We start from the raw sequence: 16,485 nt of genomic DNA on the forward strand, positions 1-16,485 counted from the left end.
ATATATATATATATATATATATATATATATTTATATATAACAATAAATTTAATGCTCCATGATTGTTATTTTGTTATTTTCAACTCTTAAACATTCTCTATAAATTGTAATCTTTTTTGAACAGGGAGGTTAAATGTCAAGTTTGAGAATAAACATGTAAAATGTGAAAGAAATGACAGTTGCACAACAGCCCATGCTTATGCCCCAGTCAATTGTAACCAAGGCCCCACCAGGTCCGGGGGTATACCGGGGATAGCCATGGAAATAGGCTGTGTTATTACCTTCCATGTGGTCCTGCAGTGCCGGGTGAATGCGGGGGTTTTGTTTTTGCGCCAAAAATAGCGGGGAATAGTTCTTACCTATGGTCCCTGGGGTGCGTGGGCATTTGGCTGGAATTTAACAAGCAGTTCATCCCCGCAGGGCGGGGATTTTACCCAGGCTTGGCTGGACCAAAAGTCAAAGTCCTCGCTATTCCCCGGACCTGGGGGAGCCGTGGTTACAATTGACTGGTGCATTACCAACAATACTTTGGAGATACATGTCACACAAGGTTTTTCAGATTTTTTTTTAACTAATTCAAGGGCGATAACACTTTGTAAATTGTGAATCAAATGGCAGGTGCACAACACCCAATGCTGACCAACATTCCTAGTATGAAGTTTCATGAGTTTGTAGGTAAATGTATGTATACATGTACAATTCTTTAAATGCAACATGTGACACAATTCTATCAGACCAGGTGCTACATTTAATCACTATTTTCAGATCATACTTAACTGTTGAATGGGCCATAAATCTTGTTAGACCAAGTGAAATGTCAAAGAAATGGCTGGTGTACAACAGCCTATGCAACACTTTTGGTGCTACATGCAACAAAAGATATCATATTTTGGTACATCAACACAATAGTTTTGATACATGACATGACTGGATGTGGTGTGACAAACTGGTCTCCTACATAGCTCCAAGATAGATATGTCTAGGGATATAAAGATGTAAAACAACTTTTTTTATATAACAAATCCCAAAGATTTATTCCTCTATTCATGTTAATGTACCATCATATTTTAGGCAGGTTTTAAAGTGGACAGAGTGCTACAGAAGACAGAGAGGGCCCTGAGTACTAAGGATGAAAAGGGCACATTAAACCAAGATAGGAGGAACTAGAACATTATGATATTATGTTTATTTGAAGTAAAAATTTATTAGGTTTTAACAGCCAAATATGTAAAGTTTGTATATATTAATACTACTTCATAATTATATTAATCAAAATCACTTTGATTATCTTGAGCATATAATTCAATGAAGGCAGGCTTTCTGGTGTCCATGAGAATGGTAGGGTGCTATCAAAAAAGTACAGAGTGCAGCACCCTTCCATAACTCTTAAGCTAATACCCTACAGCACATACATCAAGTTTTCAATTTGGCCACTAGACGTTTGAGCAAGGCACAACGCCTCGTTGCCTTTTTGACTGCCGTAAATGTGCTGTGCTGCCCTTTCGTCTTGTCATTGTCAATTGACAGCTTCTTGTGTATTCGTGTAATAACCAGTCGACATGGGTTTTCATATAATAGCTGGGTCTGTGTCAGCCAATTATTGGAACATCAGCAATAGGCAGAGCTAAGTCAGCCAATCAGAATGTACATTGAGAACACCATCAAATGATAATTGCGATAGAAAAGGAAATGATAAAAAAAGTTGTAAACACTGATAAACCATATAGAAAACCATTTATAGTTGTATTGTACAAACCAGGTACGCCATTTTAAACATTGTTGCTTTTGAAGCAGATGGTCATCAAAAGTATTTGTAAACATTGGCAAGGTGACGCTAAGAAAATCAAATACATCACTAAGTGACAAATGTTTGATAAATTATTTGTGAAATCTTCATGAAAACAGTCTGTTTTGAGCCACATAACTATTTTTTATGCTTTATGTAATGTCCACAAAACTATTTTTATGCTTTATATAATGTTAACAAGCAGTTTGTTCCTTATGATAATCATACCCCTCAATAAAACCACAAGCATTGAATATTCAGTTTAAACACATGGTGCGACCTTGACAAGGTGGGAAACTGGGGCATACACATCTTCCCATTAAGGTTCACATTTATTAAGTTATTTCAACATCAAGTACGATAAATTTACAGGTCTGACACAGCCAATTAACTAATAATGAGCAAACTAACTAACTCACCAATTATTATACCAACAATGACTCTTATATCACATGATAGCATTATAAGCATAATAACTGTGACGATAGCGACTAACCTGAGACTGGACCTTTGTGATGAGGAGGCCGTTCATTGAGGCCTGGTTCAAAAGGCCCTTATCAGTGAAGTTGAAGAGCAAGTCTGTGTACATCGGGTCTGTGGGGTCCTGATCCATATTACCACCTGGCATGGCATGGGTCTGGTCTAGTTGCCTAGCAGGCACGGCACAAATGTGACCATTCACTGTGTATGTATTATCCCATAATTTCACATAATACTTCAGGGTGCAAATATTGTCGCCCTGTGAAATGAAAAATAAAATAAAATAAATATCCTTATACCGAGATAACCTGTAAACATCCAATTTTTGGTATATGTAGCCTTTGATGTTTAAGGAATAACATTCAATAAACAATGCTTGTAACTCTACAAATGACATATCTTACTAAATAAAATAGGTAAAAAAGTCAGACATTAAACTGATGTTTTCTAGTCTACCATACTTGTTTTGTTTGGTTTCAATCAAGTAAGTTAAGACTGTTCAATATCAATAACACCATTCAGTATCATATTCACATTTTCTGTCTGACAAAACATAAATTGGGCAGACCTTTTTATCACAACCCTTTTAATTAAGTGATTACACCAGGATTTGGAAAGCAGCCCTTTTTGTGGAGACATAAACGGATGCTATACAAGAATTAAAACAATGCTGATTAAGTGATTGTTAAGACACTTGTGGAAAAAATGTATTCAACTTAAAAAAAATGTTTACCAAGGCTGATTTGTTTTGAGCTTCAATTGTCACATGAGAAATAAATAAACACATAAATATACATTTCTGACATTGTACTATGTAAATCATGTTACTCGGATGTCTTCATAGTTAAGAAAAAGTGCAATTAAAAATTAACTATTATGCAGTGCACAGAAATATCAAAATAATAATATATGTCATTATATGGCGTAATGTTTATACAGGCACTAAGGTAATGCTGGTAATTTCTCAATTACAGACATGACAGATTGTATAAAACATATTGATCACACTTACATCCTTGTACTTGATAATGTAGTTCATCCCAGAAACAACCTGAAATATAGCAATTATGAGAGTATTTCTATCCAAACTTATAGTACAAAACCCATAAAATATTAATCATTAATTCAAAAACATTTGACTCCAACAACAGCGGTGATTGTCTACTTGCACCCTTTGTCAATGAATTTTGCAAATAAAACCAAATTATCTAGTGTCAACAAGGGACATAATTCACAATACCCGAAGTTCGATGATGCATGTATACATTTGAAGGTCTCGGCACCTACGTCAATCTTGAGCCTTACTTAATGCTCATTCAAATACATAGAAGGGGGTATCTGCATGTGGGTATATTTATAAAGCCGCCCTTTACCATTTCATTATGGAGCTAGCTTTTATCGCTACCCAACCTCTAGAAAGGAAGGCATAACAAAACAATAGTTATTAAATACATGTAACATATTATGAATTAACTTAAAACATATTGAAATATCATAGCACAATGGAATGCTCACACTGTTTTGCTGTGTAAGTAAATGGTAAGGGGTTTAAGTGAGAAGGTTATTACATGAGAAGCTTTTATTAGGGTTTGTACTGAAGTTGCACCAATTCTAATGCATTTTGATGAACCAGAGGAAATAGTACATGTATAGCACTGCATATTAATATTATTATTTTTTATATTGCCAGATCATGCCATAATTAAAAGACAAAATATAGCTTCTTTCTTACTTTGTCAAGCAAATGTTGATCAAAAAGGCCCGCTTCCAAAAAAACAGTTCCAGAAAGGCCTACTTAGGCCTAAAAAAAAAATATGTCTGTTTCCTGTAACCCGACCGACCGTAATTTTTTACCGCCGACCGCAATTTTTGTATGCCCCAAAATTCGAAAAGTCAGATTTTTAGCGATCTCTGGCCTATGATGACAACGATAATTTAAATATTTTGGTAGTGTCCGAATCGTTGCATAGTTACAAACGTTTCCGGTTTGGCAAGTTGAAACAATGGCAAAAACCTTAATGGCTGTGACATTAAACTGCAGGGCTTTCAATTGACCCGAGCTCCCGGGTTTTGACGCACAGGAATCGTAAATGACCCGAAATCAACGCATCATCCATTTGTAATATGCATCAGTTTTGACACGGGATATTTCGGTGTGAGAGTCGGTATCATCTGAAAGGAGCCTCAATGCATGATCTGAATGTTTGTTTAACCCGCAAGAGCAATTTACACCCAAGTGACAAGTGATTATCGATCTGGAATCTGATCGGTAACCTTGTCAATTAGCAGCACTCAAACTCAATGACGTAATATTAACTCCGCCCATTATGCAAATTAACGGATACCTTCCGCTTTTTCACTAAGTGCAATGGTTTTGAAAAACAACAATGCTAGGATATATTTTGTTCATTTATTTTAAGTTTTTTTTATTATATCTCCAGTTGATTTAAAAATATTCTTATAAGTTTTTAATGAGTTAACAGAAAAATAAACATTTTTCATACCACATGGTCTAAAAAGCACGGAAAACAGGTGCACGCTAACTTCCTGTCAATTTTAATGAAAGTGAAAGGAGAACTACGTAGATCGTTGTCAGTGTTATAGTTTAGTTCTATCACGGACCTGGTTTATAGGTCCGTGGTTCTATAACAAAACTGTTATGGTTTTGCCATTTATGAAAAATACGATGTTGCAATACTGGCAATAGGAACGTTAAATGTTTTTGTTTACTTCCGGAAAAAAAGATAAACCTGAAAGTGAAAGTTAAAGTAAGAAAGATGTCGTTGCAACTAAACAATCGCTGGTGCATATTGGAATTTGACAAGGATGCACTGGATTACATAAAGAAGATGCATTAACTTAATATGTTCGTCAGAGTCAGAACATATTTTACGAAGTTTTGACTCTGGGAATGTTTTAACCCCCGTAGTCCAGTCAAGTCCAGAAAAGGAAAAAACAACAAGGTATTCTATTGAAAGTTACATTGATTATCGTGCTCGAGATTTTTACAGAATGAACAGTGGATCTAATACAGCAGATCTTTTTAAAACACTGAAAATTGTTAAAAAAAATAAGTTGTGGAAACTATTTAAGGTACTGTACGTGTACTAGTTTTGCTGTTTTACTGTTTATAAAAGAAAATGGTATTACTTTTTATTAGTCAGTCTAAGCTTTTTTGATACTGATTCTAGTCTATTTAAACATATTCCAGTCCAATCTGTTATTTTACACTGTTCGCTGTCGAGTCAGCAGGTAAGGTTTAAGTGTCCAAGCAGTGAACAGCGTAGACCATGGGTCTACACTGGTCCCAAAGATCTGTACAATTCTGACAGCCTCTAAGAGTTAAATGGTTTAGTCATTGATTCTAGTCATTTATCAATCGAAGTATTGATTTATATAAAATTATGTTTTGTGGAGATTCTTGCCTGTTCTTGTTGTAACAGCATTTTATTTTATAATAGTTGTCATGTACATTTAATTGTAATACAACTTGATATTATTACACAGTCTATCTTAAAATAGTCTGTGCAATAATATCATGTTTTATTATTAGAAAATGTATGCATTTTGGAATTTTTGTTTAAAACATTTGCCAAAAATAAATTGTCTAAATGTTCTTTGATTCACTCTTTCACTGGGTTATATTTGCAAAGTCTAAAGATGAACTGCTTCCCTGGTGAACATACTGACAATGCTCAAAATTGCACATAATGTTGCCACCGCTGGGAGTCGAACCCATGGCTTGCCCTTCAACAGGATGCATTCTACAACTGAAATACATGTACCATGGCTAAAAATAACTGATAAACAATGCTGTTTCTTTGTCAAGCTTCACTTATATATAGATGTGAAAAAATCACTTAGTCTTGATTTATTACAATGATGGTATTTTATGTTTTGATGGCTGTCAAGCTAGCAGTTTTAGCTTATAAGTGGCAGAAAGATTGAATCTATATATCACACTGAATTCTTATTAAAATAATTCACCTGAAATCAACTTGAATATTGGATCATTCTGACATTTAAAAAAAAAAAAAAAAAAAAAAAAAAAAAATCCCTACCTACCGACCCATCTTTTTTTCAGCATGTTACAGGAAACAGACATATTTTTTTTTTAGGCCTTACAAAAAAGCCCAGTCCAAATAAATTATGTTCACTATAAATGTTGCTATTTTAAAAAAGATCGAATTTAAAATGTATTTCTGTGGAAAAATAAAGTGATGAACTAATAAGACTATATAAGAAAAATGTACAATAAGTATGGTGAAACACATTGAAAATAGGGATAGTGGGACATTCACAGTTACTTTTTTTACATGACACTGACTAAGTGTAAATAAGCTAAGATATGTATTTTGTTTACAACGAAAAAGTTTAAACATCTTTTAATTTCATTGTTGTTTAAATCACTGCTGGGAATCCTGACCAGTTTTAACTATAAAGTATCAGGGATCGAAAACTGATTAATGATCGATTAATCATCAAATATTTTAATGATTAGGGCTTTATTTGCCAAGGTTTTCTGGTAATGGGCTGAATTGAAATGACACCATCCTAGCTTCAATATCACCATCCCAGCCTATAAGACATGCATAATTTCTGCCCACCCATTCATCAAACAAATAATGAACAAGCTTGAACCTTTACACTACTGTTTGGTGTAAATAATGCCATCAGACTTTTACAAAAAGCCCTACTATATAAAAATCCAGAATTTGAGCAAGGCCTTACAAAAAATACTTTTGCTTCGAGCTATCCGATCCTACCTACAAGATAAGTGCTGACCCTACTGTTCTTATAATCAGTTGGTAAAGGAATAATAAGAAAAGCCTACCTACCCTATCCAGTTTGAAAAGGATGTAACCATAACCAAATCATATTTTTTATGGCACATGCCCTGATATTGAGAACAGGGGGGTTTTGAAAAATATTGAAATTGTATTTAGAGAAGTATTTTATGTTTGAAATAGATAATTACTTATTATCTATTTCAAACACAAAATACTTCTCTAAATACAATTTCAATATCTTTGCACTTACATGGTAAAATATGAATATAAACCATTATAAGGGTTTATTTTCATATTTTACCATGTAAGTGCAAATGTATTTTGCACAAAACAAGCTTTAATTGCATTAAAACACAGGATCATTTACTTTTCCAATAAAACGAAGCTTGACTGACACAGACAACAATTATGCCAATCATAACAACTCGGCCATCTCCGGCAAGCTTTGAGATGGACCTCATAAATACAATTGTAACAACTCGGCCATCTCCGAGGTGTTCCGATTGTTGTAAAACAGTGAACCGCAGCCTTGCAGGTGCCCTTCATGTATATATATCGTTATGTTTTGACTGTATGAAATGAAAAAAAACACATCAAACTCATAATGTGTCATTGGATATTTATTTTTTGTGTACGGAACTAATATAAAATAACATTATCTGGTAATATTTCTTGTTTTTATGATATTTCATTGACGAAATATGATTGAACCTGGAATCCTGATCGAATAACTACCCACTTATGGTACAAAACACTTTGTATGTGAAGGATTTGCCATATCAAAAATCGTAAAAAAATCCGTCTTGTACAATTATTTGGATGACAGTACACTCAACGAGTTAGACCCACTTTCCGTTTCCCTCTGCGGATTTTTGCTATCGCGGCCAACACAATGATTTTATCGACTGTCCGCGTTCCTCGAGTTTGAATTTAAGGAGGGTGATCAGTCGACCAAAAAATAACGAACTCGGCGTTCCTCGGAGGGGTTAACTCCGCGAAACTCTGCGGACACTTGATAAGAATCTATGCTAAAGTTCTTTTATTTTAATTTTTATTAAAATTTTCAACCGATTACGATGGCTCCAGTAAATTGCTATTATTCTTTTTCCTCTACCCATTTTGCATGAAGTTAGCTTACCACAAGAATGCATTTGTATTTCACTAGTTGCACATGCATCTTATAAGCGTGTTTTGCTAATGACTGATAAACACATTTTATCCGAAAAATTCTAGGTTACACATTTTCGGAAAATCAGGAGGTCAAACATGTGTTCAAAATTCACAGCGCATGGGTTTGAAAGCCTTCTTGCCTCATTTTCTGTGGAAAATTCAATAAACGTCATAGCTATTTTTAACCACCAATAATAAATAGTATATTCTACATTGTATTGATCACGCGCTTAACGTCAGAGGTCATGGTTCAGAATCGTGTAAATAGTCCGCTGCTTTGTGATGCAATAAAATTAGTGCAATACTTTAATGAATCAATGTTTATTATTCAAGACAATATTCAATTGGCGTTTACGGACATAAATACAAATTAAACGTTGGTACATGTAAGAATCTTTTACGTTTAACAATGTACATAAGCATAAAAATAAATAACTTCTAAACAAGAATGATTTCTTGCTTATATAATTAGACTGGAGTTCCGCCGCGGGATCATAAAATCGGACAATTCTCAACGCTATCGTTCATATTAAACTGGGCCGTAAGCCAGCCACTCGGAGGAACTGGGGGGGGATTTTAGCAAGGGCAACAGTTTTACCCTCAGAGGAAACCCGCGATCATCAACTCTATCCCTCAGAGTGAGCCAGGAAAGTGGGTCTAACTCGTCGAGTGTAATGTACCTGCAAGGATTACTTTATTTCAACCACTAACACACACAGAAAATCTCAGCTTGAACTGATAATGATATTCTCTAAACAAATTTATACCTGCGTGTACACAGACACAATCTGCGGACAGCCATTCTCGAAAGAAAGAGAGTTGACATGTCTACTCAGAGTTGCCAAACTTTCACACCATTGCTGCTCGGTTGGATCTTGCTTCATGTAACCCCCTACACATAGTCCAACAGCAAAGACACTCGATAACACAATAAATAAACGCATGATACTTCCTTCTCACAGTCACGTTAACGAAAGTCGAAATGAAATCTTAAGATAAGAATCCTTGGTTTTATTATTTTCCGTCCATGTTTTCACAACTACGCCATCTGGTTTTTCAACAAAAAATTGACAGGGGACGCCATCGTTACATCAATTATTTAGTTATAACGGCACATAATATACTGTATCATGTGATATATGAAATAGAAGACACTGCGGTGGGGTGGGGTGGGGTAGTCAGGGGGGGGGGGGGTATGCGAGGTAATGACAGTTTAAAGCATCTGTGTCACTAAGGATTAAATAATTAGAAGACAAAATAAAAGGGAGTATAACTATGAAAGAGTGTGATATAATGTCTGATAAATTCCCGAGGTTAACAAGATGCTTTCATAAAAAGAAATGTTTGGGAAATACTAACGAACTTTCAAACTGGATCAGTTACTCTCCGAATAGCGCATAACAAACAGTACCTGAGCAGTTGCCGGAATGGACTGGAGAAACAACTAGAGAAATACTGAACATTTTCAAATGAAATTTCACATACAGAAAAAATAAATGTGATACAAGTACATACAGTATGCGTTGTATGCGTTTTAGTCGGTCGATGTTACATTTTAGGTCGGGATACCAAACGACGCTTCTTAACTTAGTCTAGTTTAGCACGGACTAAAGGCAAGAAGGCGGATTTTCTGCAAGGCATGGGGCAGTAGCGAAGGTTGCGGCGGAGAAATTCCAGGGTTTAGATTGCTTTCTTGCATATGTTGATTTAGGTTTTCCATTTAGGGTCTTAAGAGATGGTTATTTCAAGGTAGTGATTGTTTGTGTCAAGCTCCTTATGCTGGTTGACGATCTTGTCAAATCCCTCCAGAACAAAAAGCTGATTTAATTTTGCTTGACTTCAGAAAGGCCTTCGACAAATCAGTCACGAGAGACTTGCCTTCAAACTGTATGGCTATATGGTACCAGAGGCTCTGCTTTAAAATGTATCAACGAGTTTCTTGATAACCGACATCAGACTGTTGTTGTCAACGGGTCTTCATCAGAACCCAAACCATCTTAAGGTCAAGTCGTTCACATAAAAAAGGCCAAAAACAAACAATTCCAACACAGTACCTTCTTTACCGTTGCTTACTAGAATCTGCATCTTCAGCAAAATACTGATCTGGGTGTTAACCTGTCCTCAGATCTATCGTGGGACACACGCATAAATTGAATGTCTAAGAAGGCAAAAAGCACATTGGGCTGTCTGAGGTGAAACATTAACACACACTCTGAACCAGTGAAACATCTACCTACAAAGTTCTTGTCCGTCCTCAGCTTGAATATTGCTCCACAGTTTGGTGTCCTTTCACTGGTACCCACGTATACCAACCTGAATCCGTCTAACGTAGGGCTGCTACAAGGGCTAAACATGACAATGGACAAATATCAAGTGTAACAGACATTATGCAGTCTCTACAGTGGCGTAGGTTTAATCATAGAAAAATAGATAACAAGCTCTCTCTTTTACAAAATGACACATAACATTATAGCCATCCCAATCTCTGGCTACCTTGACAATACCACCTCTACGTTATCCTCTCTCAGATTAGTATTTCGCCACACCGACTTTTACAAATTCTTCTTCTTCCCAAGAACTATCTTCCATTGGAACAACCTCCCACCCCACATAGTGGCCTGCCCTACCCTTGATCAGTTCAATCAAGTTGTTTGTCAGATTGAACATGACTCGCCAATTAGAGTTGTCAAACTTCTTTAACGTTTATAACCTCATCAGATATATAGATAGATAACACGCAAGTCAGTGATACAGGTGGGAACTCTTTTGTGGTATCGCCTTATTCTGCTGTATACTGGTGCTTTTTCCCAATGCTAATTGGTGGCATATCACCAGGGATTCGTTTGTTGGTTCGTGGAATATGTCCTCCATAGTCTTTCGTGAACACTGAATAGAACTGTTCTACGAGAATCTCTGTATTCGCCTTGCAATCAGTGACGATATTTCCTTGCCTACGAAGAGGTGCGATGCCGGTAAAGAGGTATATGGTTTCGTGAACCATTTGTTTATGTGAAGGCCTTCATTTACGATATTGTTAATGTGTTCCCATTCTTCCTATGTTCTTTTTACATTCTTATTAGAAGTGTCTATACGGTGCTCAGGTATAGGATTTCTTTGCTTTACTGTAATTTCGGGCTTTTTTCTTTGGTAGTTTCTTGATTTCCTTTGTGATCAAATATGCGTTTGATGTCTATAATAATTCATCTTGTGAGGCATATGAGAATCATTGCTTAAGTTGAAGTTTGCCTTTAAATGTGATCCATAAGGTATGGGTCTATACTGCTTTATTTTTTTTTGGCGATTTTTTTATCTTCTGACAATTCTATAAAGTCATTTCTAAGTTCTTCAAAATTGGCTTTGGGGAGTGAGTAGCTTTTACGAGGCTTCTGTTTTGTTTAGTAGGGTTTGGTGTCGGTGTCAACGACTACAATATCATGGTCAAAAATACCCGGCGTGGTGCTAGTTAGTTTTATAAGGGGTTGGTTCGATGTGAAGACCAGATGTAAGATGTTGTTTTACCTGGTTGGTTTTGCTATCACCTGCGTGAGATTCAAGTCGGTTGTAAGCTCTAATAGGGCTTCTGGCATATCTCTGCCCTGTCAAACACGTTGCAGATCATTATTTTTAAAAATTGATTGACATTTCAACTAATTGAGTATTTTTTAACTGATGGAGTATATTTTAAAGAAATGCTTTACATTAAAACAACACCTCCACTGAAAAGAAATATTGCAAATTAGTCTCAATTCCTTTCAATTCAAATCAATTCAATACAATATAATAACTTTGTTGTTCTTCTATAACGTGAGGATATAAATATATGAAATACAGATATAAAGGTGATCAATCCATTTACGATACTATAAATGAGGATGTTAAAGTTAGTCACGTCTAAAGAAGGCCATATATTCACGAAACATATGTAGTACTGCAAGGAAGACGTTAAACAGGCTGCCAACAATCAAAATGAAATGACATCATTATGAAGTCAGTAAAGGCATCCTCTTCGAGCATTGATGATAGTTTGTGAGCAAAAATTGTTTCATCTAATTTAAGTAACTTACTTACAAAAATACCCTGAATTATAAACCTACGCATGACAACTCATGCCGAGCAATCATTGGTGTCATGACATTTTCTATGCGTCGAAATGATCCAACCCAAATTCCGCTTCGGTGCCAGTCACTAGAAAATGGAGAATGGTGGGTATGACCCCTTTTTTGGACTTTTTAGAGATGTACAGGCGTAAAATAAAAAACATCGTGGAGTGTAGTTCCACACAGGAGCGGTTTAAAATGAGAAACTTCTAAATAAATATCAAAATATGATCGCGTCGACAACTAACCTAGAGCTCATTGTTGGCTAAGTTAAAATGCAATGTGTTATAAATGCAGTGTTGTCGTTGTGAATGTTTTAGCGTTTCCCTGATCTTCTTTAGCGGTATTATTGACAAAAAGGTTGCCTCTTTATAATTTCCAGATTTTTATTCGCATTACGAGGTGTTTTTAGTTCAACTTTGTAAACGTTGTGGTACCAATTCATATGCTCTGGTGACAATGCGTCGTTGAGGTACTCGTGGATTGATACTTAGTAACGGTAAAGGTGAAATGAAAATAAATAAATCTCTCTTTAAAAAGTAAAAAAAATGATTAATACTTGATATTATGTATTAACGAGATCATTGTGACACCACACTACTTTTTGAAATACTCTGTCGTTATTGATTTAATTGAAAATACATTCATTTTGGTTAGAATCACTTAAACTTTTCATTTGACAATGAAAATTTGGAGAAATTGATTAAAGATGGAACTCACCGTTTAGCGATATTTCGATTTCATGTCCCGAAGTTGGTATACAAATAAAACAGCACATATGAGGGACTATTTTTTTCATTTTAAATATGAAATGATTAAGATGCTCTATGATCAGTTGACGTCTGATTTCTGGCATTGACCTGATATTCTTCAAAGTAACAATAGCGAGAAAATATATAGTGCTTGTGTTGTAGTTTTAGGTTATTCGGATGAGCGGTTTCCTGATGACAGTTTCAGTATATTGGCAATTATAGCAAATCCGGATGACAGTGTTGCCGTCCTCACACACTGACACACCAAGCATTTAGAAGCTTGACTAAAACGTCAACTGTTGTAGATTTTAACTTTCCATTAAGACGTAGAATGCCCTCTCTCACGACTCACGCATAGCTTCGTTCTTCCTTTGTATCATTTGCAATATCACGACCTGTAAACGCCAGCTCCACCACTTTACGAGGGGTACAGAAAAAGAGCTGTCGACACTTCCGTGGTGGAGCTGTGCCCTTTGTTTACATGAACAAACGTGAGTATGATTTATATTTTATTTGATAATTTCATTTAACGGACATATTTCGAAAATCGGAGAATGTGGTACCGTGTAAGAACACTTCTAGTGTAGGCTGGTTACTATTTCGTTTCAATATTGTGCAAACTGTGGTGCCAGGAGCTTTTCACCCGAATCAGACTTGTGCATATTTTGAGATCTGATTGCATAGCAAGTACATTTCGGTGCTTACACACCCCTTCAGAACATTCTCACTCATGCAAACATAACTGTTATGTATTGTACCTATGCCGGAACACAACACAACTAATAAGCACTTCTTAAAAAGGAAAAATGCACATATTTATAAAAGTGGTGGCGCTGTTGCCCTAGTGGTGGCGCTGTCGAGTAGTGGTGGGGCTAGCGAGTATGTTTTGCGCTTGAAGTAACATAAAAAGTAAACGCTTTTGGGATAAATACAAAAGTTGCTATGTTTATCATTCATTGAATATTATGCTGGTTATGCATACTACTTGCGGAAACAAAACTCTTCGCGAATTATCTTAACCTTACTTAAAACTATTTCGAAAACAAACGGCTAGGTACTGTTAATTTTACCATAGAACTATAAGTATCTACCATGGATTTTTCGGTCCGGACCGGAAAAACATAATTGATATTTTTTCTTGTAATTCTTAAATTATCAGTTTGTGTAAGAATTGACGTAGAAAACGCACTTTTTTTACATTTTACGCGCGTGAAACCTTGTTTACTGACGTCATAAAGCGCAGTAATTTTAAATCACTATTGATGTCAAATAGTAACTATTTAAATCGCGTTTTTACGATTATTCATTATCTATTTTAATTGATTGCATACATATTTATTTGATTGCGCTTTATTGAAATGAAATAATGTACTTTTCATAAACCATACAATAAAAGAAATAAGAAGAAGCGCGTTGTTGCGCGGAACTCATCTTACATGGGGGTGTAAGATACGTTTTTCCAACACTGGTCAAATGACCGGAAACACACGTCCGGTATGCAAGAATACCTCACTCATAACCGGACACACATGATATATACTTATAGTTCTATGGTAAAAATTAACATGTTACAGGCCGTGAATATAAGGACGTATATATGTATCGTATACAAATGTAAAATGTTTTATTTTCTGACCTGTTTTTATAATTTGTTGTTCCGGTAATAGGTTAGGATCGAAAATCGACGATATTGTCGAAATCTGCGATAATCTAAAGTGATTTTGTCAAAATCGATTATTACACTACTATTTTACTGCTATAATTGAAACTTGATGTTAGTATGACAAGAATGATTTTTAATCTTAAACTTTTTACAAAGACCAAATAACATCGGGAAGTCATATTCCGAATATAATGGGCTCGAGCACGCAAGAGCTGCCTATTTTAATGAATATATTGTTGATGATTTTCCACAATTCATGTTGCAATAAACGTTTGGAACAAAATAAAGTTTTGCTTCTATTTAGTTATAACCAAATATTATTAGATGTATAAAGGTCGTTTTAACTTGAGTCGTGTCAACCATTTTACCACTGTGAGGGATAACAACCTCATTCTGTCTTAAATTGTAAACGTTAATTTCTAATTCGAATCCTTCGTTTTGCAAATGTCACTACTCAAGAGTTGGCCTCAGGTGAAGGGGAGTAACTGCAATCATAGCTATATCGTCTGCGATGATATGTTATCTGCCTTCACTTCTTCTCTTCTTACAATGAAGATTATCACCAAGTAATAGGTATTATCGCATTGTTGATAAAAATATGCGTACACGCGAGGGAGGGTCCATATTTACAGTTTAAAAACAGGTTAAAAGCATCGCTATCAAGAGTCTGTATGGAGAGAGAAGCCGCTATCCCAGTCTTGATGACATCGAGGGAGGAGGCGTTGACTATGCTCTCTGGACGCTGATTCCACAGACCAGTACCAGAATGAATGAAGGCCGTTCTGTGTGTCTGTCCTGCTGTATGGAACCTTGAATCTGGACTTGTGTCCTCTTGTTGCTGCACCTTGTGGATTGAGGTGAGGTTTTGAAGGGATATCAACCAGTGCGCTTAATTTGGCCTGGTGACGGCGCTGCTGAAGACTTTCCCATTCAAGGGCTCTCGTCACCGCTGTGACGCTACTTCGAGTGTCTGATTGTAGTCATTTTGACGAATATAGCAGCACACCATTGAACAATCTCATTAAAATCAGATCCCCAATACACGCTTCACGACGTTACGCTATGTGGCGTACATAACGTAATGAAATGAAGTGAACGTCACGATATGATTTTAATGAGATTGGCCATTGAACAGCTTCCAGCTTAGCTATGTCGTTGTTCATGTGTGGGTCCCATACAGTTGTTGCATATTCCAACTGGTGTCTGACAATTGATTTAAAGGTCTTGTTACACGTGCCCTTGATGTACTAACCGTTCCAAGGCGGTACCTAATAATCCTAGATAGACATACCTAGTTATTTTTTATAAAGTACATATGCACTGTGCTGTTTGTGGAGTTTTGTGCTGTTGTTTCATGTTTTTTTTTTGTTTTGTGTGCTATGTCTCTCTCCCTTTACATTAAACGGGGTTTATGTTTAAACTTTTGGCTTCTGAGCTTGTTTTTTTTACATAAGCACTGGGGTTAGGATGGCGCAGGTTTCTGCGAATGAAGGCTGGTGGCGGTGTTGGCCTTCTTGGATACCTTGTCAACATGTGTGTTTTAGGATAGTGTGTCGCTAATCAGGGCGCCCAGGTATTTGGCATTCTTGGTGTGTCCGAGTTCTGTGCCATATATAGTGTAACTAGCATCGATTGATTTCCGCTTCTTGGTGATTCTGATGACCTCGTATTTCTTTGGGTTGAAAGACATCAACCATTCCTTCTCCCACTGCTGAAGAGCATCTAGATCTGATTGTAGGTCTTCTGT

The 16,485-nt window shown here is 36.1% G+C and overlaps 1 protein-coding gene across 1 annotated transcript in view; it reads right to left on the minus strand.

The window, feature by feature from the left end:
- LOC128207854 (uncharacterized) overlaps positions 1-9,297 on the minus strand; it is a 36,957-nt gene extending 27,660 nt beyond the window's left edge. The window contains exons 1-3 of the mRNA XM_052911022.1: positions 8,994-9,297; positions 3,279-3,317; positions 2,283-2,525 (exon numbers count right to left, since the gene is read on the minus strand). Coding sequence (XP_052766982.1) covers positions 2,283-2,525; positions 3,279-3,317; positions 8,994-9,170 — 459 coding nt within the window. The 5' untranslated portion in view covers positions 9,171-9,297. The remainder of the gene's footprint in view (positions 1-2,282; positions 2,526-3,278; positions 3,318-8,993) is intronic.
- Between the last annotated feature and the right edge of the window lie 7,188 nt (positions 9,298-16,485).

The sequence above is a fragment of the Mya arenaria genome, chromosome 11 (genome assembly GCF_026914265.1).
Source record: "Mya arenaria isolate MELC-2E11 chromosome 11, ASM2691426v1".
NCBI classification, from domain to species: domain Eukaryota; kingdom Metazoa; phylum Mollusca; class Bivalvia; order Myida; family Myidae; genus Mya; species Mya arenaria.